Raw genomic sequence first — 25,719 nt, 5'->3', positions numbered from 1 at the left:
TTTCCTCTCCACATTCAGACCTTTTCTACTTTTCTTCTTCTTCTTTGCTGTCCCCTCTTCTATCTTGTTTGATTGCATGAGCAGCTTCAAGGTGGCTGAGAAGCTTTCTGTAGTCACTCTTCTGTCTCCTCCTTCCTTCTTGTCCTCAGTCTTCTGTTTTTCTCTCTCTCTCTGCCAGCCTGGTTAGATTCTGCTTCGTTTCATCTGTTAACAAACACGGCACACACATGTATATCTGGGGCTGTGTTTTCTGTGGATGTTTGTATCTCTAATTCTCTATGTGGGCCGACATGCTTCCACCAACGCTGGTGACACTGTTTCAGCTCCCGAACGCCCACAATCGCCCAACCTGGCCCTGTGCCGCTTTATCAAAGTAGCGAGTTAGCTATCTTTCTCTACCACAAAATAAGATTAAAAAAAAAAAAAAAAAAGATTTAAAGCCACTGTTGAAGTCAGATACATCCTTCCCTTTTTTTAAGTTTTTTTTCTAAACATGTGAAAAGAATAGAATAGAATAGAATGCCTTTATTGTCATTATACAGGATGTACAATGAGATTGGAGAAAAAAAGCCCACTCCCTTTGAGTTGTGTCACAGATGGATTAAAACTTGGACCAGCTGTTGGAGCAGCATGAAGCCAGAATCTTAGCACGTTCAGTACTGAACATTTCAGCATTAAAATACACACTGACTACCAAACTAACCACTGAGAAGCAGTCATGTGTTATGTGCATTGTAAATTAGGTGTGTCTTGTTACTAACCACACACACACACACACACACACACACCATCCATTACTATTCACTAAGCATTTGATTGGCCTTCATTATACTGTCAAACCAAAATGTCAGTGTTGTGCATTTCTCTCATTTCAAATCATTCTGTCAGCTTGTAAAATGTCCTGTACACCTTCTTAAAGCAAACCAGTGAAATTCCCTTTTTTATATTTTAAATTTAAAGCTAAGTCAGGGATCCAAACATGGAGCCATGGTGAGTACAAACAATCCCACAACACAGCCCTCAACCATTTCTCAAAAGTCTGAACTTAGCTTAGTGTAAATGGGCAAAAGCGGCAGATTTGAGCTGTATCAGAAAGCCACTGTAACCATAGCGATATCTACAGGCCTGAAAGATGCAAAATAATCAATAAAGGTGGTTCCAAAAGGGGTAGTAAACTAAACTTGAGCACTGACATGTTTTGTATTTTAAAGGAAAATGACTGGATCATTGTCCATGTTTGTATGACTAATACATTAAGTAACATCCACTTTAACTCCAGATTATTCAGATGAACACAGATGGTGGGTGGTGTTGAGGAAGTGGTTCTTCATCTATGAGAGCGGTTGCAGTGGCTCTGTAAAAGCAATGCTGGGAAGCCACTGTTTTAGGGATTTATGGGTGGAGAAAAAAAAAAAATATATATATATATAAATAAATAATGAACGATGGCTTTATAACTTACTGAGAGATGAAAGATGAAAGGTAAATTCAGACAAGTGTGAATGGAAAAATTCAAAGTGAGGATTATTTTTCTTGACAATGATTGGCCAATAACAGGCATCCAGCATTGAGAACAAGCAAGACTGGATCAAGCACATCAGAGAGGTGATCCAAGAGCGTACCATTCACCTAAGAGGAGCACTCAAAGAGCCCATTCACATTCCCAAAACAACCACCACCAAGCACCACAAGGGACGAAGGTAAACACGGCTCTAACTGGGGATTCTAATCTACATATCTGAATTTTATCTTCTTTTTATATACTTGTATTGTTTCAATAATTTAAACCCTTTATTTTATTGTGTGTTTATGTTAGGGATGGAGAGGACTTGGACAGTCAGGGTGAAGGCAGCAGCCAACCAGACACCATCTCTCTGGCATCCCGCACTTCTCAGAACACACTGGACAGCGACAAGGTGAGAACTCTCACACTGGTCAGAAATGACGCCCAATCTGCAGATTTTCTGCAGTTGTAAGTTTTAAAAACATAGCTTCCATCTTTTATGTGGAACCCAGGCCTCAATGATAGTTTTGTCTTGTCTTGTTTAGCTCTCCGGTGGCTGTGAGTTGACTGTGGTCATACACGACTTTATGGCCAGCAACAGCAACGAGCTGACGGTGCGGCGGGGTCAGACGGTGGAGGTTCTGGAACGCTGTCACGACAAACCAGACTGGTGCCTGGTCAGGACCACAGACCGCTCTCCTGCCCTGGAGGGCCTCGTGCCCTGCTCTATGCTCTGCATCGCCCATTCCAGGTCCTCTATGGAGATGGAGGGCATCTTCAACCACAAAGGTACAAAACAATAGTGTGAATGGTGGTGTAATGTGTCAATAAAACACAATACCAAGTGCATAATTTCAACTAATTTATAATAATATATTAAAATATTTAATAATTTATAAAATATTGCAATTTTTTTCCTCTTTCTTAAAAACAGCTGTGGTTTTCTTTCTGGAAGGCTTTAACTACTTTAACTTGTGGCTCTCTGCTTCACAGACACGCTGTCCGTGTGCAGCAATGACTCCATCATGCCGGGTTCATCGGCTACACTGCAGCCCGGTCACGGCATCGGCTCCCACACCTCCCCGGGCCCTAAACGACCAGGTGAGATCACTGGCCCAGGTATCTCTGTTTGATTTTTGAATGACTATGAAGGAAAAAAGCATCAGTTAAAAAACAGGCAGATCCATCAAAATGTTGTGCAAGACAATTATTAGAAATTTCAAAGTGAGAAACAGAGTAATGGAACTGTAAACTGTAGGTGTAAATAAAAGCTTAATTCAGAACCACAGTATACAGTTTAAGGCTTAACTTTATCCTGAGCTTTGTGTTTGGTGCATTTCTTAGGTAACACACTACGGAAGTGGCTGACCAGCCCGGTGCGTCGATTAAGCAGCGGTAAGGCAGACGGCCACGTGAAGAAGCTGGCCCACAAGCACAAGAAAAGCCGTGATGTGAGGAAGAGCGGCGAGATGACGATAGGCTCTCAGAAAGACTCAGACGACAGCGCTGCTACTCCTCAGGATGAAACTTTGGAGGAGGTGGGTGGATACGGAACATTTGACGCTCTGTCGTCCTCTCCTCCATCCTTTTAGAAGTTATCTAACGTCAGAGTCAAATGGTGCTTTGCTGTCTTTGTGTGTTGCAGAGGGTTCGTAACGAGGGCCTCTCGAGTGGCACGTTGTCTAAATCCAGTTCTTCGGGAATGCAGAGCTGCGGCGAGGAGGAGGGCGAAGAGGGTGCTGACTCAGTACCTCTGCCTCCACCTATGGCCATCCAGCAGCATAGCCTGCTGCAGCCAGACTCACAGGATGACAAGGTGAGGAGAGTTGGGACGTTACAGCGGGGGGGACAGAGGCTTAGGGTCAGGAACCAGATGTATCCACATTTTGATCTGAACATTGGTGTAGAAAGGACATCAAGGATCGTGTTGTGAGACTTGCTTTTAAGGATTGTGTTGATCTGAAAATGGCTGATGTGCTGCAGTTTGTGTGAAAGACTGTGTTCTGAAATTTTGGTAGATAAACAGTTTCACACAGATTTAGTCCTCGGTGTTTACCTGCAAGTGTTACAAAGTCTTAATTTACTATCCACAAAATTCTGTCCATTTTAAAAACTGGGTCATTTTGCTTAAAATAATGAGCTGTATTTCAGAGCGTCTCTAGCTGCCTGCAGTTTCCTTTCTAATATAAGTGTGTCCTAAAGGAAAGGCCATCTGCATTCCTACCAGAAGATCTGTTAGTGCTTCTTTTATTTACATTTGCCAGGAAACCCTCCTGAAAGTGTGTGGAGGGAAAAAATGTGCAAAAAAGTGGAGAAGCCTTTATAGCTTTTTTTTTTTTTAATTTATGTGCACGGTGGCGTAGTGGTTAGCACTGCTGCCTCACAGTTAGAATAACATCTGAAAGGTCTGGGTTCGATTCCACCTTGGCCCAGGCCTCTCCCTCTCTCTGTGTGGAGTTTGCATGTTCTCCCCGTGCTTGCGTGGGTTTCCTCCGGGTACTCCGGTTTCCTCCCACATTCCAAAGACATGCACTTACTGGGGTTAGGTTAATTGGCTACACTAAATTGCCCATAGGTGTGAATGACAGCGTGAATGTGTGTGTGAAAGGTTGTTTGTCTCTGTGTTGGCCCTGCAACAGGCTGGCGACCTGTTCAGGGTGTACCCCGCCTCTCGCCCTATGACAGCTGGGATAGGCTCCAGCCCCCCCGCGACCCTGAACAGGATGAGTGGAAGCGAATGGATGGATGGATGGATTTATGTGTTTTTAATTTAGTCAGAATTCATTTTAAATCTGCGACAAAAACAAAAAAAATTTGGCCCTTTTTTGAGGAGTTGGTGTAAGAGATAGGAGTAACATCTATTTGACTAAATTGTGCACATCTGCAGGCTTTCTTCACGTTGCTGTTACTGTTTTTTGGTTTCGGGAAAACACTTTCCACTCATTTAAGTTTCTCCCACTTTTTCCCAAATAGGATCATTTCCTGACACAGTTTAAGTGACCCTTAGTTTCAGTTATGCATAACATCTTATCTTGGCATGTTGCATCATATTCTCCCCTCTCTTCTAAGGCAGAAAGCAATGCAAAGTCTCATGCAGCCCAAGTTTCCTCCGTGAATCAAGTGGAGACTCCTCTGACACTAATTTCTGTTTCTCTTTTGTTTTGTTTCCTGGTTGTATTGTTTGCTGTTTTCCATGCTGTAGCATTACCTTGATTTATGTCCTGTCTTTGCTTTGTCTCAGTTTCCATACCTCTCCATCTGAAGTGTCCTGCTCTCCCCCTTCTTGTCTCTTCCCTTGGTCACTTCTTCAATTCTCTCTTTTCCCCCCTATTCTTCAACTTGAAATTGTATTTTCTAAAACCTGAAATATGAAGATAGAAGTTTTTTTTTTTTTTTTTTTGACCTTTTTTGAACTACACCTTTCTCTGTCCCTCTACCTAACTTTTGTATTTTTACAAACTCTTAAACATTCCTGGATTTCTTTCCTTTAGGTTTTTCCCCCTTTTTTCTTCTTCTTTTTCCTTTTTAGTTTTACTTGTTTTGACTTCTGCCTCGTTGCTTCAAACACACCTCTAGAACGGAGAGGCACCTGGCAGTTGAGCAAGGGCTTTAAGGCAAAATGTACATAAGGAGAGGATGCATGTAGCTCTTAACTCTGAAAGACGGGAGAATTTTTTTTTACTTTTTTTTTTTTGGTCAGTGTTAGTCACTGAACATCTTGAGGAAACTTTGAGCTTCATAATAGCTTCAGTCTGCTAGATTAGCTTAAGTTCGCAGCTTTTTTCTGCATGTTTATCAGTCAGGCTGGGACGAGATCGACGGCTTGAGTGAGTTTTAAAAGATAAAATGAGCCAATATAAACTGTAACACAGGGAAAGTGGTAAGATGCCCTGGTAGCCCCACTGGAGAATCTACCTAATGGCCCACAATGAAGTGAAAATTCAGAAGACCCCTTTTTCCTCTCCCCCAGCTCCTCACCACCCACTCCGTCCCCCCGCCTGCTCGTCCTCATCTCCTTTTACCCTCTGTGCGTTAACCTCATTAACCATGCGAGTAATTGGCATCTCTAAATGCTGGCGAGGCCAGAAGGGCACACAGCCTCACCCAGAAAACCTAATTGGGGAATGTCTTGAAGCACAGCACAGCAAGGGTGAGAGTCTCCTGAACTATATCTATGCATACTTACATATTACCTCTTTCATTCTAGCTCTGTTAGCATTCTTTCTTTATTCCAAAGGCCGTTCATCATCATCTGAGAAAGCGACACAGACATCTTTCATTCACATATCACCACTTCTTTTTTACCTTCTCCTCATCACTATTTGAAAGACATTTTTCCCCTCTTATCTTCATTTCAGTCACCCAAATTTCAGCCTCATGGTTTTGGTTTTTTTTGTTTGTTTTGTTTTTTTACCTTTTCATTGGCAGCATTCTGAAGTTCATATATGTTTCACTTTCTTTAACCTTGAGTTATAAAGCCCGCCCCTGTCCCGGGGTGCCACTAATGGGAGCATATCTCAGATGAATCACTCCAGATTACAGCATTGAACATTTAACAGACATTTTCACTAAGCCATTGGTCACATGAACAACTAAAATCCACTTAAATGTCACCACTGAGAGAAATGATTCTCACTCAAAACTCCAGCACAACCTTTAACTGTAAGGTATTAGGCATTTTCTTTGCAGTCAGTGAACTCTTACAGTTTAGGATTTCACATCAACAGACTCTCCTGCTTATCTGTTTTAGAAATTATGGAAATTACTGTTTGATTTGATGCTCAGGCTTGATTCAGTTCTGAAAAGTTTAAGTACCACCCCCCCCAAAAAAAAAAAATAAAACAAAAACAAAAAGAGAGCTATTAGTTAAAAATTCAGAGAAAAGACTTGCATGGATTTTCTTTTTTTCTCATGCTTGCTCCTTTTCCTCCCTCTCATCTCTCTGTTTTTGCCTAGACCTCCTCTCGTCTGTCGGTCCGGCCGTCCAGTTCAGAGACGCCCAGTGCCGCTGAGCTGGTGAGCGCCATCGAGGAGCTAGTCAAAAGCAAGATGGTAGGATACAAACACTCGCGCCAACCTTGACGTGTTAATAAGCTCTTACACACTTTTCAATCAAGGTCCCGTTTGAATCAGAAGATGCCATAGACTGTATATAAGAGATGGACGTGATATCAGCAGTTGTTTTTTTTTTTTGTTTTTTTTTTGAGCCTGAAGGGAACATACTTACAGAAGAGGGTGGACTGCTAAGTTTTAGCTAAGCAAGCTGCAACCACAAAAAATAATACTAATAAAAAGTAGTAGTAACTTGCCGGACAGTGTACCTCACAGCTGTTTGCTTTATTTGTCAGATAATTTGATGGAAAAATGCCCAAAACAACACAAGCATTTAAAAGAAAACATGGTTTCGAGGTCCAGCTCTGTGACCGATTAGAAGTGGTGCGGATGAGTAATTACAGCTACATTAGCACACCTGTCATTCAAAGTAGCCACACCCCCTAAACTTAAAGCATAATAAAATCCAATTAGGGGAAGAAAAAGTGCAATACAGTTGTTACAAAGAGGGGAAAGTAGCTTTCGAGATAATTTAACCATCAATAAGGATGAAAACGAGTCAGCCTCAAGTGTCCAGTCGAGGAACTTTTGGCGTTAAGCCTTTCTTTCTGCTCCAGGAGTTTCTGCTTGGTTCATACGTATTAACTCTGTGTTTGTTAGCTTCATGACGGCTGAATTAAATGTTTCTCTGCATTTTCTGGTTTTTATTCTTGTGACTGTTTCATAATCTTTAGGGTTAAGAGACTTGGATAAAGAAAATAAATGTTAACATGTATACATGTTGACGGGTAAAAGGTGTGAATTAATGTTGCTCTTCTGAGCAGCATCACTCACCCTGTTTTTAAATGCGTTTCTGGGGTGCAGGCTCTGGAGGACAGACCCAGCTCTCTGTCTGTAGAACAAGGAGACAGCAGCTCTCCCTCCTTCAACCCCTCTGACAACTCCCTCCTGTCCTCTTCCTCCCCCATTGAGGAGATGGACGAACGCAGGGCCAGCATCCTCAAAAAGAGACAGTACGTCTTCGCTCTCTTTCTCACACACAAAAACACACAGACGCACAGTAGCTGAATGTTTATGGAGCTTTAATGCTGTTTTTATAGTTCTAATTTTAAGTCTGCCATCTGCGTTTCTCCTCTTTTGCTCCAGTTTCATTCTGCTGGAGTTGGTGGAGACGGAGAGAGATTACGTCAGAGACCTTGGCCTCGTGGTGGAGGTGAGCTTAGTGAAACGTTTTCTATCTGATAAATACTAAAATGAGTTTGGTGAGCTTTGGCGACTCTTTATTGTGAAATCTTATCGCGTATTTGTGTGTTTCCATCACAAAGGGCTACATGAGCAGAATGAAGGAAGAGGGTGTTCCTGATGATATGAAGGGAAAGGACAAAATTGTGTTTGGCAACATCCATCAGATATATGACTGGCACAGAGAGTATGTAACCCACACACGGAGAATGCGGATTTTTCCCTGTCCAGAATCGGCACTTGAGTAACTTTGGTTTCTGTCTTGCTCAGTTTCTTCCTCAGGGAGTTGGAGAAATGCTTAGAGGACCCGGACAGACTGGGACCACTCTTTCTCAAACAGGTTTGTCTGCAGGGAATTTCCAGCTCCTGCCTTCTTTCTAATTGCTTGTACACATTTGATGAAACTGTAACTGCGTGTGCTTTATGCATCCAGGAACGGAGACTCAACATGTATGTAGTGTACTGTCAGAACAAGCCCAAATCAGAGCACATCGTGTCTGAGTACATCGACACCTACTTTGAGGTATGACTCTGTTCTTTTGGAAATTGCATCCTCTGAGATGTATCCTGTAGCCATTAAAGACACACACTTGATTTTCAGGACCTGAAGCAGCGGCTGGGACACAGACTGCAGATCACAGACCTGCTCATCAAGCCGGTCCAAAGGATCATGAAGTACCAGCTGCTGCTCAAGGTTAGTCTATTACTATGCAGTAGAGGGCGCCAGAGCACCAGCTGCTGCTTGCTAACTCTTTTATATCTCTGCTGTATGTAATGTATACAGCTATTATCTTACCTGTGTTTTTTTTCTGTTGTGCATTGTAGGATTTCCTAAAACACTCTAAAAAGGCTGGGCTCGAGTCTCTGGATTTGGAAGTGAGATTTAAACCCCCCCTCTCTTAAATTAAAAAAAAAAAATGATGCAAGACTTTTTCAGCAATTACATCAACCTTGTTCATTTCTGACTCACGCAGAAAGCAGTGGAGGTCATGTGCATCGTGCCAAAAAGGTGTAACGACATGATGAATGTCGGCCGGCTTCAAGGATTTGATGTAAGAAATTATTTTTGTTCTTGTGTTACACGAAGTAATGCAACATTTTCCTTAAAGCACGCGTCTCTCTGCCTGCAGGGGAAGATTGTGGCTCAGGGCCGCCTTTTGCTGCAGGACACGTTCATGGTGTCGGACCCAGACAGCAGTCTGCTCGGCCGGATGAAAGAGAGGAGAGTCTTCCTGTTTGAGCAGCTTGTCATCTTCAGTGAGCCCCTGGACAAAAAGAAAGGGTTCTCTCTGCCAGGCTTCCTCTACAAGAACAGCATCAAGGTAATGATTGGAGGGGGAGGGAAGGATGTACACTTGTTAAATTCATCCATATTGAGATCCCTGATCTTTTCTGACGGGCTGCCGTCCAGCCAACTCGATGCCAACTTAAATTAAATTAAAGGCCCTGCACTCAGTTGGCGTAAACCCTTCACTTATCAAGGCTCTTATTGTGAAATATTTGTAAGCATATGTAGCAACACCTGATGCCCCCCCCCCCCCCCCCCCCCCCCCCGCCCCAATCTGGGTCCCGGCCTTTATTTGAGTCAACCTGCTTTTAATTTTTGTTCCGTACAATCAACAAAATCTAAAATGATTTTATATTATTTTCACAAACTTTTTGCTGTCTGTGTATAATAGAGAAAAGTAAGGAAATTGAACACATAGGAAATTGAAAAATGCAAGTTTAGGGCATTAAGTTAAGCTCCCTGTTTTCCTGTACTCCAGGTAAGCTGTTTGGGTTTGGAGGAGAACGTCGAAGGTGATCCCTGTAAGTTCATTCTCACTTCTCGGTCGCCCAACGGCACAGTGGAGTCCTTCGTGCTTCACTCCTCCCACCCGGGGGTGCGTGAGGTCTGGACCCTTCAGATCAGCCAAATACTTGAGAGCCAACGCAACTTCCTCAATGGTAGGCTACTAAACACACACAAACATACACATGCACACAGAGTTGTAGGTGTTATAAAAATGGTTCTGTACATAGCCAACCTACATTTTTTGCACCTTATCACAGCTCTGACCTCACCTATAGAATATCAGAGGAACCACGTAGGGGCAAGCAGTGGGCCGTGTGTGCCCAGCATTGGAGCTCCAGGTGGGGGCAGCAGTGGCTCTAGTGCAGCCCCTGGAGGAGGAGGCGTAAGCTCCCAGAGTGGCTCCATCCCTTCAGGACCCCAGGGTGGCTCTCGTCGGCCATCCAGGATCCCGCAACCTTCCCGTCTGCCCCAACCCCTACGTCACCACCCCGGGGCCGACCCAGATGGCTCCAGTAAGATGTCAGGTATGAAACATCAGTCTGTACTTGGAAATTTGTTTTGTATGACCAAATGAAAGATGTGACTGAAGATTGAGTTTTGCTCGCTTGTGATCCAGGTTTGTCCCCTCGTCCTGTCCCTCCTCCTCTGCTCCCTACGGGGGGCAGCCCACAGGGCAAGCGCCCTATCCACACCACAGAGGACCAAGCATATACCCCCATCCCACGTGCTACTGTTGGGCCTCTGCCCTCCACACCCACTTCTAAACCACGGCCAGGAGCCGTGTCTCCCATGGCCTCCCCCATGGCCACTCCCGCCTTTGGCAAGGATCCTCTCCCCCCTCCCCCTCCCAGCCCAGGCCAAAACCAAAAGTCTGGATCTGGATTCTGGAGCTCCATGCCGGGCTCTCCAGCCAGCCGGCCTGGCTCATTCACCTTTCCGGGAGAGGCGGCAGACACTCCGGTCCGTCAAAGTTCAAATCAGATCCAAACTGGCTCTGGGAGCCAAACCCACAGACACTCCACGCACAGCAAGGAGGCCGACCGCATGAGTACGTGCTCATCGGCCAGCGAGCAGTCCATCCAGTCCACACAGAGTAACGGGGTAAGACCACCACCTGCTGCCCAGTGCTGATCCAACTAACACAGAGGCAGAGGGGAGCCTGGTCTGTCCTGTCTGCCTGTTGTCTCCTGTCCTGCTGCCAGCACTACTAATCTGTCCCTTACTACGCATCTCTGACAACCTTCACTGCTCTTCAGCATCATCCTTTCTAGCTTTAGACAATTTCTGAAGACAATCTCTAGCAACGCCTTCAACTCTCAACATGTTTTCAGGCTCAAAATCTTTCTAGTGGACCTCGCTCACCTCTTCACTGATTATCTTTTAGGGCTGTCTCTAGATTCTTAACGCTAACAAAGCTTATACTAACACCTGACTTCTTCTTGGCCGTCTTCATGGTGTGTTACTTAAATGTACTTTTTACTGCAACTAACTTCTGACGTTTGTGGTTCCCCTGCAAACGTACTCAGAGATCCTCTCATTCAGCCTAACGTTTCTTCTCTCGTCTTTGCATTGAGATGCAGAGCAAAGACGCCTTTCTTCATCCAGTTAGCCTTTTCCAAGAAGAAAAGAATGAATCCCTGTTTTGTCTTTCTTCCACTTGAATGTATTTTTAAAATCCCGTTCCCAATTGACTGTTTCCAATGTTCAGCCTCTGCTTCTTTTACCTTATTGCTTACTTTTCTCTTTTATCTCATCAAATGTGGCGAAATTTAGAGACGTCATCCCAGAGTTTTAGATTTGTGACCATAAATAATGTATAATTGCATTGATCCTTATGAATTTGCTCTTACCATTTTCCCTCTCTGTGGTGCAGAGTGAAAGTAGCAGCAGCAGTAGCGTATCCACCATGTTGGTGACCCAGGACTACACGGCTGTGAAGGAGGATGAGATCAGCGTCATTCAGGGTGAAGTGGTCCAGATCTTGGCCAGCAACCAGCAAAACATGTTCCTGGTGTTCAGAGCAGCTACCGAGCAGGGCCCCGCCGCTGAGGGCTGGATCCCCGGATTTGTGCTGGGACACACCTCGACCATTGTCCCCGACTGCCCCGAGGGATCCATCAAGTAAGAACAAGATGGAGAAAAAATTCTTTTTACAGTTTACATGGATTTTTGAAATGAGGTACAGCTGTGCTTTTTATGTAGTTACATATTTAAGCACAATTACTTGCGAGTAGTATAAGAAAAATGTGAATTTATGGCAACAAACTGAGTGAATCTGTTCCGGCTGAAACATTCTGGGTGCCAAGATTAAAACTGTTCTTTTATTTTGAAATTCCTAATGTCTGCAATTGAGATTGTCACCTGCCTTTTTTATCAAGACACGGACCTCAGTGGTGGCATTTTCATTCTTCTAGTAGGAAGTCTTCATCTTGGCACACGTCCCTGCGGATTCGGAAGAAGTCTGAGAAAAAGGAGAAGGAGGCAAAGAAAGAGAACAAGCTGGAAAACGGTTACAGGAAGTCCAGAGATGGCCTGGCCAATAAAGTTTCTGTAAAGGTGAGTTTCACTTCAAGACTCTATAGCGATGCCTCTAGGTGGCGGTCTTTTCCCCATTTGACTTGTGTTTGTCTTTCTTTCCAGCTTCTAAATCCAAACTACATCTATGATGGTGAGTTTTAACTCTGGCCTTTTTCACACATCTACTTCGGACAGTGTCCAGGTCTCCAAACACTGTTCCAAGTTTTCTTTTGCCACAATAGCACTCAACAGGAGCTTCTGTATCAGATTTATCTTCACTGTACTGCAGATATCAGTTTGGTTTAGGCGAGACTGGGTAGAGGGTGGTGGAGGCAAGACTTGATGCTCACTTGCTATCTGCAAATTTTCCATAGTTGTAATCAGGCTGTTCTCTCATTGGCTCGATCTGACATTGCATAGACCTGTACCGAGGAGCTGGAAGTCTGTCAGTGACAAAAACAAATCTAGATTGTTCTTTAAACATTTAAAGTTGCACCTTTCTTTCCTTTCAGTTCCCCCTGAGTTCCTTGTACCTCTGAGTGACGTGACATGTGACAACGGAGAGAGCGTCACCCTCAGGTGTAAGGTTTGTGGGCGACCCCGGGCTACCGTCAGCTGGAAAGGACCCAACCAGAGCAACCTCACCAACAACGGACACTTCAGCATCGCCTACAGGTAAGAAAATGCGTAGGGTGTTTTTTTGCTTTTCTGCAACGAGTCCAGCAAACACATGCCGTCACAGTTACTGCTGACCTACTGCCCCATCGAGCTAAACTGATTGCTTTTGTAACGGAATAGACGAGTAAAGGAACGTGTGTTTTGTTTCAGTGATACGGGTGAAGCGACTCTGCGGATAATCGGCGTAGCCTCTGAGGATGATGGCGTTTACACTTGTGTTGCCACCAACGAGCTGGGCAGTGTGACATCATCAGCTAGCCTCAGAGTGTTGGGTGAGAATACAGACAATGAAATGATGAAATATATGTGATTCAGTCCCTCTGTAAATAAACCTCCTGCTGACTGGGTTTTCACGTGCCTCAGCCGTGTCCACTGATGGGGTCCGAGTGAGCTGGAAGGATAACTTTGAGTCTCACTACACTGAGGTGGTTGAACTGGGAAGGTAATGGGCACGCCTTAATAATACAGAATCTAAAAATAATGACGACAAAAACCACTTAAAGTAAACTAAGCGGCTGTGTTTTCTCGTCAGGGGTCGTTTCTCTGTTGTCAAACGTTGTGACCACCGGGGCACCAAACGCACGGTGGCTGTGAAACATGTCAACAAGAAGCTGATGAGGAGAGACCAGGTGACCCAGGAACTCAATCTGCTCCAGAGACTCCAGCACCCACACATAGTCAGCCTCATAGACACCTATGAAACTCCCAGCAGCTATGCCCTGGTCCTGGAGATGTGAGTAAACACCAAACACACACATGGAATGAAACTCTACAGACTCTATATTGCCAGAAGTATTCATTCATCCATCTAAATCATTGAATTCAGGTTTTCCAGTCACTTTCATGGCCACAGGTGTATAAAAGCCTTCCCAGAAAAGTTGAAGCTGTTATAGCTGCAAAATGGTGGGCCGACATCATATTAACCCCTATGGATTTAGAATAGGACATCACTCAATTCTTATGCATGTGAAGGCAGATGAGCGAATACTTTTGGCACTATAGTGTACGTACAGAGCTCCGATATGCTGTATCTCCTACCTGATGTTGTACTTTGGGTTTCAGGGCTGACCAAGGCCGTCTGCTGGACTACATAGTGAGCTGGGGGAATCTGACAGAGGAGAAAGTGGCTGGCTACTTGCGGAACGTTTTAGAAGCTTTACATTACTTGCACAACTGCAGAATAGTACACTTGGACGTAAAAGTGAGTCCCATTGCCATTATTATGTGTATGTGAAAGGATTTGCGCAGACATAAAAAGGTTAAAGATAGATGTGATTTTTCTTCTTGTCTGAAACTGAAGTTCAGCCTCTTCATGCAGTGAGAGTATCTTTGTTGAGTGTTCTTTATAACATGTGTGAGTTACTCATCAATGCAGGTGTCGCTGACCTTTGACTTGTGCAGGCTGTCCAGAGGTTTAACGGTCGTGTAGAACCTGATGATGAATCTAGCACATGAGCCTGTACTGTCTTTGCTCTCGTTGCAGCCTGAGAACCTGCTGGTGTCCCACACTGCCAGCGGCCAGCCAATAGTCAAACTCTCAGACTTTGGTGACGCCGTGCAGCTCAACAGCGCCCACTATGTTCACCCTCTGTTGGGCAGTCCCGAGTTTGCCTCCCCAGAGCTGGTCCTCGGAGAGCCCGTGTCGCTGACCTCTGACCTGTGGAGTCTGGGTGTGGTCACCTACGTGCTGCTGAGCGGCGCCTCCCCCTTTCTCGATGAGAGTGCAGAGGAGACCTGCCTGAACATCTGCAGGCTGGACTTCAGCTTCCCCAGGGATTATTTCCAGGGCGTCAGCCAGGGCGCCCGGGACTTTGTCTGCCTGCTTCTGAAGACTGACCCGGGTAGAAGGCCTCCGGCCGGTATCTGCCTCCAGGAACCGTGGCTGCAGGCTGGCCAAGGTCATGGCCAGGCAGAAGGCTGCTTGGACACCTCCCGCCTCATTTCCTTCATTGACAGGAGAAAACATCAGACTGATGCCCGGCCCATTGGAGGAGTGAGGAGCTTTATTCATAGTCGCATTCAGCCTCGAGTTTGAAAAGCTCTCAGCCTCAGCGCTCCGATCACCACTGACTGAGGCTGCAGGTTCCTCTGGAATGAGTCTCTTTACGGTCTAGATGTTTAAAAAAAAACAAAAAAAAAACAAGGAGAAACAATGAATGCTGATCTCGTCCTCTTTCGCAAACTTTCAACTAAATTAAAATCCTTTTATCTTTTAGGTAGTTCAGTTGAGACCTGCTGAGGTCTTAAGCCAATCAGAGCCCTAGAGAACTGAGTTCACACCAATCATAAATGAATGGATGCCCTTGTCTACTGCTGCTTGCTGGTTTCGTCTCAAACACAGATTTTTGTAGTTAAGTGAACAAAAACATTAAAAAAAAAAAAGCCTATTATGAAGTAAGTTATTTTCCTCTGTAAGAGTTGAAGCTGATCAGAAGAGCCACTTGATCGAGCCTTGACGCCACTGCACAGGCGCAGGACTTCCAGGAGAAAAATGATGCCAACGAAGCTCGTCACAGAGAGCAGACCACCCTCCAGACGGTGTTTTTGCTCTTTTACACTAAAACGGTAACTCGGATACTTTTGAGAAGCAGCCCTTTCTTATAGAAACAGTGTATAGAAAGGCACAGCACTGTCTCTGCGTTTAAAAGGGAGGGGGGGAAAAAACCCTCCCGTCACATTAGAAAATGCTCCTCAGTTGAAGGTTCACGTGTTACCTTGAACTCCGGAGACACCCGGAGACGGCGACTGAGCCTATCAGCTTGAGACATTTATACAGAGCTTTTTCGATGGCTGCGCTTACATAATGTACCCTAATCTAAGATACCATGATGACCACGTCGCGAGTAACAATGCTGCACTGTCCGATCCAAGAAGAAACAATAGACGTTCATCGTTTCGCTTTTCCTAGAACAAAACTCGTGTTGCGCAGATATGACATGTTTAAGCCTTACCCTGTATAGAGACTTCTGCCTCCACCCCCCTCACATTTGCAGAGGACTCGAGACTGTCGGATGAGGGGGGGGGGCTGAATGTGGAGGCGGCGGAAGATTGATTTTACTGTAAATGCACTCATTGTATGTTATGTTTTGATTATCATGTGCAATGTTGCGGCTTTAACATTTTATGCAACTATTTATGAAGACATCTGTTGTATCTGTAATAAATCTAGAGAAAAGCATGTACTTGGTACTGCAAGCACTGCTGGTAGTTTGTGTTTATTTGATCGCCGAGTGTTAACGACTGCCGGGCGGGGCCACGTTAGAGGTCACGATCTACAATCATCATGTTTTGATCAAAACTAATTTAACACTTTTTGTACTGTATGCCTCTGTAGTATTGGTACACCAAAGTTGCTCTAGCTTTATAGTACTTTAATAAAGAAATGGTTTTATTGTGAGTACATTTCACTTGAGTTAGGCAATCTACGACCACGTTAAATGGTTGTTTACACGAGTAAATGTCGGAGGAACACTTTTAGTTTACTCTCGTTATACCTTTTATTTAAAAGGCAGGAGATTAAAGAACTGAAATTTGCTCTTGGGTGGAGTTGAATGCAAGATTTTACTTACTAAAAGGTGTTCTCACTTTATGTACAGATACATTGCCAAAATATTTCTTCCATTAAAAAAAAAAACAAACAAAAAAAGGATCTTTAAATGGTAACTAACCAGTAATTAGCACACATTAATCCTGTATGGGGTTTTGATTAAATCAGCCCTCTGTTAACCTTTTTTTATTTATTTCAAAAGGTGGCACAGGCCAATTAAAAACAAGGAAACTGGACTGGATACCTCAGACTAGGTTTGTTTTTCATTTTTTTCTTCATTGTTTTTGTTGCGTTTGTCTTTGTTCTCCATTTTGTTTCATAATTTGCTTGTTTGCTACATTTTTGTTTTGTTTTTTTTTTATTTTTGCATGTATATTTCTTTGTACAAATCATACATATTCTCTTGTAAATATTGTCATTTTGCCATCACTTATTTGAAAATTAAACGTAATGAACACACGGACGCTGTTTGGCATTTACGTTCTTTTGTATTTGTTTATATTTATTTATTTTCATGGATGGATGTCTTTGCAAAGCCAGAATAAAAGAAACACACGTTAAAGCCAGTTTTGAGGAGACTGGGCAACATAAAATTTTCCAGAATTTGTTCATTTTTTTCCATCGTGCGTTTGCCACTGTTGTGGTTTTCCTTTCTCTGCATTTAGACATGTGAGCGGTATGTTTGTGTACCATTCAGTATTCAAATTACATGCAGTAATATTTTATATATACTTAATACTTGCAATGATTTAAAACTTTCAAAAACCTGATTATATTTTTTAAATTTGGTTCTACTTTGGAAAATAAACTTGTTTGTGCTCTAAGAGGTCTAAATTAGAGAGAATTCCACTGTTTGATGGTGGAGTTCGGTCATTCAGGAGGGGTTCAGAGTAGATCCGCTGCTCGTCCACATTGAAAGGAGCCGGTTGATGTTCGTCAGCCATCTCCTGTAAGTATCTGTATGCCGCAGCACTCTGCTGGCGGGATTTTATGCTTCCACACTGCATTACCAGTCAAATTTCAGCTGGACTGAGCTCTGGGGTCTGTTTCAGAAAAACTCCCAGCCCTGACACTTGAGGGTAAACGGTAAATGGACTGGTACTTAAACAGCACTTTTCAACTCTGAGCATTCAGGCTCACACTTTAATTTGCTTCTCTTTAAGGAACATAAAAACAGTTTTCATTAGAATAACCTCCAGGTGACAGAATTAATAATAAATTCATTTTTCATCAAATGATTTCATTAATCTTCCTGCTTTATATGAAAATACTCTATATGGACAAAACTACTGGGCCCCCTACACATTACACCTGCAGGAGCTGCTCAGTCATGGAAACCCAGCTCCTGGCTTACAGTTTTTGGGCTGATGTTAATGTCAGAGGAGGTTTGGAGCGCTGCACTTACTGAGTCAGCCTACCACTGGCAACTTTTACATGCTGTAGACACGCTCGGCAGCCCATCTGTGTGGTTCACTTCATGGATGAGTTGCATTGGTTCCTAAATGCTTCCACTTACAGCTGATCATGGAATATTTAGGAGGGAAGAAATGTCACAAACTGACTTGTTCCAACAGTGGCATCAGTTCCAGTACGAATTCAGGGAGCTGTTTGGAACAACCTGTGATTTCACAGATGTTTGTAAAGGCAGACTTCATGGCTAGGTGCTTGATTTTATACACCTGTGACAATGGGACTGAAAACACCTCAAGATTAAGAGGTGTGGCCCAATACTTTTGTTCATATAGCGTATGTTTTTTTAATTTTAACTGTTTCTCCTTTAATTTGTCACTTTCTTTAGTATGAATGTTTATTTTAAACGCACACACATACACACCTATACCATGAAACTCCCAGTTATCGGCCTGGCTTTATTATTCACTGAAAACATGTGATCACTGGTAGTGAAGCAAACTAAGCTTCTCTAATTTGATGCAAAAGAAGGAATTTTTGTTTTTTTTGTTTTTTTTATAATAGATCTACTCAAAAATCTGCCTTTTAAGAGCTATAAAAGCAGCCTTTTCAGGTTCTAGTCAAATATCTGGTCTGCACTGCCCTCAAGTGGCTCTTCACTTACACTGAGAGGAGGCTGCTTTACAAACCTCAGAGTAATACAGAGAGAGAGGAAGAGAGCCCTGCTTCTGACATTCTGTACTGTTTGAAGAGCACAAGAACCATAATCCTACCTCCTCTTATACTGGTTTAATCACTCTCCTCAATCTTTCCATCATTCATTTGTCTCTCAGCTGTCTCATCTCTGTTTCCTGCCTCAGATATCTTTATCAATACTGAATGAAATAAACATGCCAAAGATCCTCTGACTGATTCTGGGAGGATACACAATACCCAGCCTCAAAGGGTCATAAGCTGGTTTGATGATAGCTGGGAATCTGTGCCAAATCAGACACGTGGATCCATTTGCTGTGGTGACCACTTGGGAAATAAGGGAGCAGCTGAATGTATCTCTAGTTAATGAGTATATAATAAAAACTGAAGCAAGTAGCATATGTAATTTTCTAATCCTGGGTTACTATTTTTGCTGCTGTAATACCGTAAAATTATTATTTATTCTCCAGATGTCCACAAATGAGGGTTTAAAAACTTGATACAGTGTTACAGTTTAAATGCACATTAGAGTACTCACAGTTTCCACTCTTAATACATATTAAGGACCAGTTAGAACCACCTATTTGTGAATAGATCTTTGCACCATCTGGTGCAGTATTTGAACTTGTGTGACTCGGAGCAGCAGGTTTCTGACACTGGGGCGTTCACGTGCAGTGGGATGTTCCAGTACTTTTTAAAACTGAACTTAAAACTGGTGACGGTTCACCTCTTCACGTGCCTCACACGGAACTGACTTCAACAGCTTCTGTGCAGCACAAGCTAGCTGCAGTCTTATGCAGAGTAAAACAGCCAAAATGTCCCTCCTCTGTTTTTTCCTGCTTATTCAGCCATGAATGCTAATTTAATGGGTCACAGGAGGGTCCAGGAAAACAAGGACATAAACAGTTTTCAAGGTTGCGTGGGGGCTGGAGGCTATCCCAGCTGTCATGGGGCAAGAGGTAGGGTGCACACTGTGGACAGGTCACCAGCTTATCACAGAGAGACATTCACACGGGCAATTTAGAACGACCAATTAACTTAACCCCGCTAACCGCATGTCTTTGGACTGGAGGAAACCCACGCAGACCACGCGAAACTCCACAATAATGGTCAAGAAGGTACAGTCAATCACAGGGCACAATATGATCACATGATTAGGCTAAGCCAATCAGGCGTGAGAAAGAGGCTGCATATCATTAGTATATATTATAACAGCAGCATGAAATCCTCCATGTCGTTTACTCTCCACTTCAGATAAATACAGCCAAAGTGTACAAAGGGTCTAAACATATACATTATATTTCAAACTTCAAACAGCAAGAGGAAGCTCATTTTTGAGTTTGTGGGAAGGAAAGAACAACAGAGCAGCACTTCAGCCATGTTGGTTTATAGCAATGTTGTCTTTTATTCTAATTTCCAATAAACAGAGAATATATCAGTCCCTTATTTGTACAAAAATACCTGAACAGGATACAATGTAGATCCAGGAGTCGTACAGACAGAGTGAAGCAAAGCACAGCGGGGGTATGTGGGGGGGGAGACTTATTACAGTTCATTTACTCTTTTTTTTCTCCTCAAAATTTTATTGGACTTCAGCTGATGGTGACTTCAATTCAACAATAAAACACAACTAACACCCAGGTGTAATTCACCAAACTCCATGGGACTGACATGTGATGTTGACTTTAGGATTTAATTCCAGTAAGTTTGCATTTGACAGTCACAGCTAACTCGAAGTGAGTGCAGTGTGAGAGTGGACGGACGGCACCTGGGGAGCTGTGACCGTTTCAGAAAGAGGCACCTGCTGCGAGAGAATAGCAAAAAGAAAAACTGTGATGAAAAGCTTAAGTGTTGGCGTGTGCGCTCTTCATCAAAAACCAATGCTGTGTGTGTGTGTGAGGAAGATTAATATCCAAACATTTACTGGAGTGTAAATGACAGATAGGGAATACTGAAACAGAAGAGCATCAGACTTGGAAGCTGGCAGAGACTCCGACAGGCTGTCAGCTTATAAACACAACTGAAATGCAGAAATTTGACACATGCCAAAAGTCCAGTTTGATCTCTTAAAATTTTTAAAAAGTTTAATTTAATACTGTATATGCTGTGGTATATTCTTTTTATATATATACTTGTATATATAAAAGGTCATTTTGTGGCAAACCAAAGAAAATACACAATAATGTCAATATACACACAATCAAATAATGAAAAAAAAAAAGGACAAAATAAATCATTCTTCATTTTACATGGAGTTATGAGCAAAAGCATAACACACATAGTGATCTGTGACCTAGGTACAGTGTTAGATCTACATCTTCTCGATAGCTTCACATACTTAGAAAACAAAAGATACTTTATACTGGTATATTCATATGATTGGACTTCTGTGAAAGATTGCATTGTAGCACAGTGATTAAAAATGGAGGGAGGACGGCGATTTTGCCCCCGCTGACCCATAGCGACGTGGCTTTGTATCCTCTGACAGATAGGGAAGAACCTAAACTGAGGATTGGGAATTCTGGGAAACCTCCAGCCAATCTCCTGTCTCCTATAAATCTACACCTTACCCCCAACTTTACCCAACCAACAAGCAACCTTCTTCTTACGGTCTCTGAAAGGCGAGCGGGTTTACCGGCAGAGTTCCTGAAGTGTGAATATAACAGTCTGGTCATCTACACACAAGCACACACATTCACCACAGGGTCATATAGCTTACAGGCTGGACACAGGTGGGAGAGGGGGGGCGGGGGATTCAAGCATTATCCAATCCCTGGAGAGAGTCTGACCTGACTGACCAGAAAGGCCTGATTGGTGGAGTGCAGAGCTGGTGAGTCGGTTAAGTCACGCGATTAGTTGGCTGGTGGCGGCAGTGGCTCGTGTGTGTCAGTGTCAGCGCTTAGAGTCTGATGACCTCCCTCTAACCCTGTGAATCTGGTGTAGGATGGACGGAAGGTGCAGGTGAGGGCGGGAGGGGTGCAGTGCAAAGTTAAGCAGGTGTCATGTCACATGCGTTCAGCTGGTTTACATGACAGCAGGACTGATAAAAGGACTTCTCGGGCATCTTTTTCCTGTTACTATAAATATGATCGAAAATGATGATCACATGATCTGTTTAAGCTACTTAGAGGGAAATTTTTATGTGAATCTAATTTTGTGGAACTGATCTCTGTGCCGAGTCCCAGCGACAGCATCAAGTGGCCCTTTCTCCTACACACAATGAATATAATAACAGACTTAAATAGTGACAGCTCTTTTTTTTTTCCTCCAATAGACCAACTCGTTCTACTTTACCTGCCATGTCTTGTTTTCACTTCACTTCCCAGAATGCTTTCAACAACTACCAGAAAGAAGCGCCAAAGGGACGACCCTCTGTACGTGAACCCAAAAGTTACCATCGCCCTGATTCCCTCAACAAAGAGCCAATAGGATCAAAAGAAAATAAAATCTGTGGGAGGGGAAAAAAAAAAAAAGCTTTTGATACTGAATCAAAAACTTATCCCATTTTTATGGTAAAATCCTAATGTTGGGCTAAAAACAAACTATGCCACGGTTGCTTGATATCAACACCATACTAAGCTTCTGTGACCACCTTCTCTGTAACACATCTGCTTCATAAGTCACAATTCACAGCATTCGCTTACATATGTTATGGTTTACAACAAAATATATAAACCAAAAACTCACTGACTTCTGGACAAGGGACCTGAAACAGCAAAAATGCGAACATGTTTTCGTGTTTTAGGACATGTTCTTGTGACAACTGTTTTCTGTGAGACCTGTCATCACAGGAGTTGGACCTGCAGGCCAACCAGTGCTCATTTTCAATATTTCAATACAGTTTAGAACATTTTGGTTACTCTGTGTATTGAGATTTCTCACGTGATGTCATGCTGGACGTGATACAACAACTGGTTGCCTAGGGGAATGTGTATTCCCTGACTGGTTATAAATAAGGTGATGCACCAAACCCCCCCCCCCCCCCCCCCCCAGTGATTACTTTGGTGGCTTTCCTGTAGTTTTTCCTGCTTGTCTGCAAGCTCTCAGTTACTACTGGCCAAGCAGTAGTAAATCTTGAAAAAGTGTAACACAAAGCAAAAACGGAGGTTTGCTTAGTAAAGGTTGTGCCTCAGAACTGCAACCAACATGTTTCAAAAGGCACAATTTTTTCTTGAAGGCAAATGTTCCCCACTTCCACTTTGTGTCGCACTTTTCAGTTTCCAGCATTTTTCCCTAGTGGCAGATGGGTAGGAAAAAATAGGGGTCACTGACCAGTCTATAGGCCTGCGTGACTGGGACTTTAACAATCATTTCCCCAGCGACTGCACTTGGAACCGGTCAGGAAATGCTCATTTTCCCCTCACAACCGGTGGTTTCCACATGGTCACAAACCAGACTCTAGGCCTGTGTGATTGGGGCTTTATTCACTTGATCCTATACTGTCACATGTCCAAAATGGCCAACAAGTTAATGTTACATGGCAATCGGTTGCGTGTCAGCAAAACCTCAATAGTGGAAAAAAAAATCTCATGAGCCAAAGGTGACTCCTTGAAACTGAAACCTGGATATTTAGTTTATTAAAGGATGAGAAAAATCTGCGCTTTGAGAGCTTCAATTATTGAATACTTATACTTTTTCAAAAAAAAACAAAAAACTTGCTGATTAATTTGCTAGCCACTTAATTTACTCAAACAACGGCCTGGTGCAATTAAAAATGCCACACCTCTGTAATGGTAGCTTCATATGTAGCAGTGGATTTGTTGTTGTATGATGGCAGCAAAATTACAGTTTAGTTGAGTTTCATGAAAGAAGCCCTTTCTGCTCCATTGCAATTTAATGACCCCACCGATGATCAGCACCAGCGCTAAATGCAGTTGACGGAAATATCTAAATATAGTGTTGATTCGTTTCATCCAGACTTTGAGATTGTATCACCAGTACATGTTTTCTAAGTTGTGTTCAAGTGGATTTTTAACTTAAAGAAATCTTTAAGAGAGTTTTTGGAAAATACATTTTCTTTGCTTTCCTGCTGAGTGTTAGACGAGAAGGCTGAGATGTGAAGCTAGCTGGGTATGTGAAAAGCTAGCTAGCAGTCTGCAGCCAGCCAGCTTAGCTCAGCAAAGCACCACATAACTTGCACAAATTGTTGTTTCCAGCAAGATGTTGATCGACTTATTGATTACTGAGCTTTAAAGGTGCCGGCAGGCAGGTTTTATAACCTCTGTGCAGAGCCAAGGTAGCCAGTCAGGCTAGCAGTAGCCTCATATTTAACATACAGATACTGTATGAGTGTTCATTTTCTTGACAAGAAAGCAAATAAGACTGTTTCCCAAACTCTCACACCATTTCTCCCCACACACGATGTCTTTCCACCACCCCTGGAAAAAAGAAATCCCAAATGTGTTAATGTATGTGCATTTTTTTTTTTTAAAACATAGTTTCAATTATTATACACAAGGCTCACAATTTCCACTTAAGGCGTGTGAAGCTCATTCGACTGCTTGTTGATGCACAGTCAACTGATTTCACATTTCAAGTCATTTGTTCAAATTCCATATTTAAAATTTTTTCATAAAAGTTACGAGAGTGCTTTTGTTGCTTTCAATGAGGGAACAGTGGTCAGAATCCAAACACGACAGCTCCGACCCATCGATAACAAATCAGGCTGATTTAAGATGTGCAAGCAGAGAGCTCAGAAATGATTTAGTAAAAGAAAGCATTCAAAGACAAATTCACCAACAGATAAAAGAACCCTTTAGATTAAAAACAAAATGACCAAAATTGGGTTGGACACACTTTTAAGTGAGTCTATTTACCAAACTTCCTCTTCTTCCTCAAAGTCTTGAGACACTACAGCTGGTTCAAGAGCACATTCATGTTTTTAATTGGTGTGGTCTTGGTGGTACGACACACACGGGAGGAGGGGGGGGAGTGAAGATATTCCTAAACCTTACTGAAAGGCACTGCACGATGAGCTGCGACTCTGCTCCCACACCACCGTAATCCAATCAGCTGATGGAAATTCACATGCGTGCTTTTCAGAAGGGGAGTGAAGGAGGAAGAGGAGGCAGCTTCTCTTAGCTAAAGAGCTGTCGTCTGTCCGCCTGGGAGTGCAAAACAAGTTCTTCATTGAATCAACAGTAATAAAACAGCATTAAAATGACATCAAGTAATCAACTCTACAAGAGAGGCTTGTACAGCCTTCCTGATAAACATTCCTCTGTCCTTGTAGCAAACCCTTGCCGCTGCTCTGCTCGTCTTGAATTTAGAGACTTCTCTTTTCCTCTCCCGACTTTTCTCTGAGCTTGTGTGGACGCGGGATTGGGGTTGCATCAGGGGACTGTGGGTCAGGACACGGGGGGGGAGAGGGCAGGATGTCAGCTTATCCAGACTGGACTGCACAGGTTGAGAAAACTCCTGGATCGAGTTTGATAAGACCCAGGGAGGTTCCCGTCCATCCCTGATGATCATTGAGGAAGTCAGAGGGTGGCGCTCCCCGCCCACCTCAGTAGCGAGGGTGGGGCGGGCACCACAGCTTATCAGGCCTGGAGGATGGGGAAGGTGGGTGAGGCTGAAGGGTCGGGGACTCTGAACGAGGGATCCATCCAAGAGACCCGCTGGAAACATATTGTAGCCGTCTTGTGGTTTCGCAACACGTGGCCTTTCTTCGGGGTCTGAACATGAATAACAAAACAACCACAAAAGACCACAATCTCCTACACTTGGCTTGTCCCAACAGCTCTCATTCAAACATCCAAACAGCAGTGAGGTGGAGGCAAACGTGGCCCGCTGGGGACATCAAACCTCCAGTGCCGGCTCCTGCAGAGTTCACATCTCCAAAACAAGATGCAACTTTTCTCCATCTTCTCAAACCCACTGCGTTGGTAAGGGAAAGGGTAACGGGGACAGAAGGGGAGCGAGGTGTGCAAAGAAGAGGGTGGGGGTGGGGGAGTGTTGGGTGGGTGGAGTGTCACAAGGCCACAGCGGTGCATGGGTGTTTGAGCTTGCAGGGCAGCACTCCTCTGTTAAGCTGGTAAAACTCCACCAGGTGGATCAGGTCGGTGAACTTGGTGGCGCCGTCATCGAGGCTGAAGAACACCTGACCGTCTTCCTCGCACTTCAGAGCAGAATCAAAGGGAGGAAAGGAGACAGTTAAGCCACCGCACGACAAAGACTGGTCTTCATGAGGTGACGAAAGAACATCTAACATCTGACAGGAGAGCAAACAGATGCTGATGATAGCTATGGTAGCCACTCTATCCTGCTGGATCACCCATTTGC

The 25,719-nt window shown here is 43.5% G+C and overlaps 2 protein-coding genes across 12 annotated transcripts in view; one reads left to right on the top strand and one right to left on the bottom strand.

Annotated features, from left to right (window-relative positions):
• LOC115788697 (triple functional domain protein) overlaps positions 1-16,798 on the top strand; it is an 80,016-nt gene extending 63,218 nt beyond the window's left edge. Inside the window, exons 35-63 of one of the 8 annotated variants that reach the window (XM_030741837.1) lie at positions 961-990; positions 1,558-1,700; positions 1,817-1,916; positions 2,050-2,293; positions 2,498-2,605; positions 2,849-3,042; positions 3,150-3,320; positions 6,461-6,556; positions 7,421-7,569; positions 7,703-7,769; positions 7,882-7,985; positions 8,069-8,138; positions 8,232-8,321; positions 8,400-8,492; positions 8,624-8,674; positions 8,773-8,850; positions 8,929-9,120; positions 9,565-9,745; positions 9,869-10,117; positions 10,210-10,694; positions 11,467-11,714; positions 12,008-12,149; positions 12,234-12,261; positions 12,623-12,785; positions 12,939-13,060; positions 13,152-13,230; positions 13,321-13,521; positions 13,851-13,989; positions 14,272-16,798. In XM_030741837.1, the coding sequence (XP_030597697.1) occupies positions 961-990; positions 1,558-1,700; positions 1,817-1,916; positions 2,050-2,293; positions 2,498-2,605; positions 2,849-3,042; positions 3,150-3,320; positions 6,461-6,556; positions 7,421-7,569; positions 7,703-7,769; positions 7,882-7,985; positions 8,069-8,138; positions 8,232-8,321; positions 8,400-8,492; positions 8,624-8,674; positions 8,773-8,850; positions 8,929-9,120; positions 9,565-9,745; positions 9,869-10,117; positions 10,210-10,694; positions 11,467-11,714; positions 12,008-12,149; positions 12,234-12,261; positions 12,623-12,785; positions 12,939-13,060; positions 13,152-13,230; positions 13,321-13,521; positions 13,851-13,989; positions 14,272-14,823 (4,569 nt within the window). In that variant the 3' untranslated portion in view covers positions 14,824-16,798. Of the gene's footprint in view, positions 1-960; positions 991-1,557; positions 1,701-1,816; positions 1,917-2,049; positions 2,294-2,497; positions 2,606-2,848; positions 3,043-3,149; positions 3,321-6,460; positions 6,557-7,420; positions 7,570-7,702; positions 7,770-7,881; positions 7,986-8,068; positions 8,139-8,231; positions 8,322-8,399; positions 8,493-8,623; positions 8,675-8,772; positions 8,851-8,928; positions 9,121-9,564; positions 9,746-9,850; positions 10,118-10,209; positions 10,695-11,466; positions 11,715-12,007; positions 12,262-12,622; positions 12,786-12,938; positions 13,061-13,151; positions 13,231-13,320; positions 13,522-13,850; positions 13,990-14,271 lie in introns of all 8 variants that reach the window. The other 7 variants (XM_030741836.1, XM_030741835.1, XM_030741839.1 and 4 more) reach the window with 7 other exon arrangements.
• Positions 16,799-24,743: 7,945 nt separating this feature from the next.
• Positions 24,744-25,719, bottom strand: part of LOC115787831 (growth factor receptor-bound protein 10-like) — a 40,766-nt gene continuing 39,790 nt past the window's right edge. For all 4 annotated transcript variants that reach the window (XM_030740564.1, XM_030740565.1, XM_030740566.1 and 1 more), the window contains one exon: positions 24,744-25,555. In XM_030740564.1, coding sequence (XP_030596424.1) covers positions 25,409-25,555 — 147 coding nt within the window. In that variant the 3' untranslated portion in view covers positions 24,744-25,408. The remainder of the gene's footprint in view (positions 25,556-25,719) is intronic.

This window comes from Archocentrus centrarchus, chromosome 11, assembly GCF_007364275.1.
Source record: "Archocentrus centrarchus isolate MPI-CPG fArcCen1 chromosome 11, fArcCen1, whole genome shotgun sequence".
NCBI lineage: Eukaryota > Metazoa > Chordata > Actinopteri > Cichliformes > Cichlidae > Archocentrus > Archocentrus centrarchus.
This window is presented reverse-complemented; position numbering and strand designations above follow the sequence as displayed.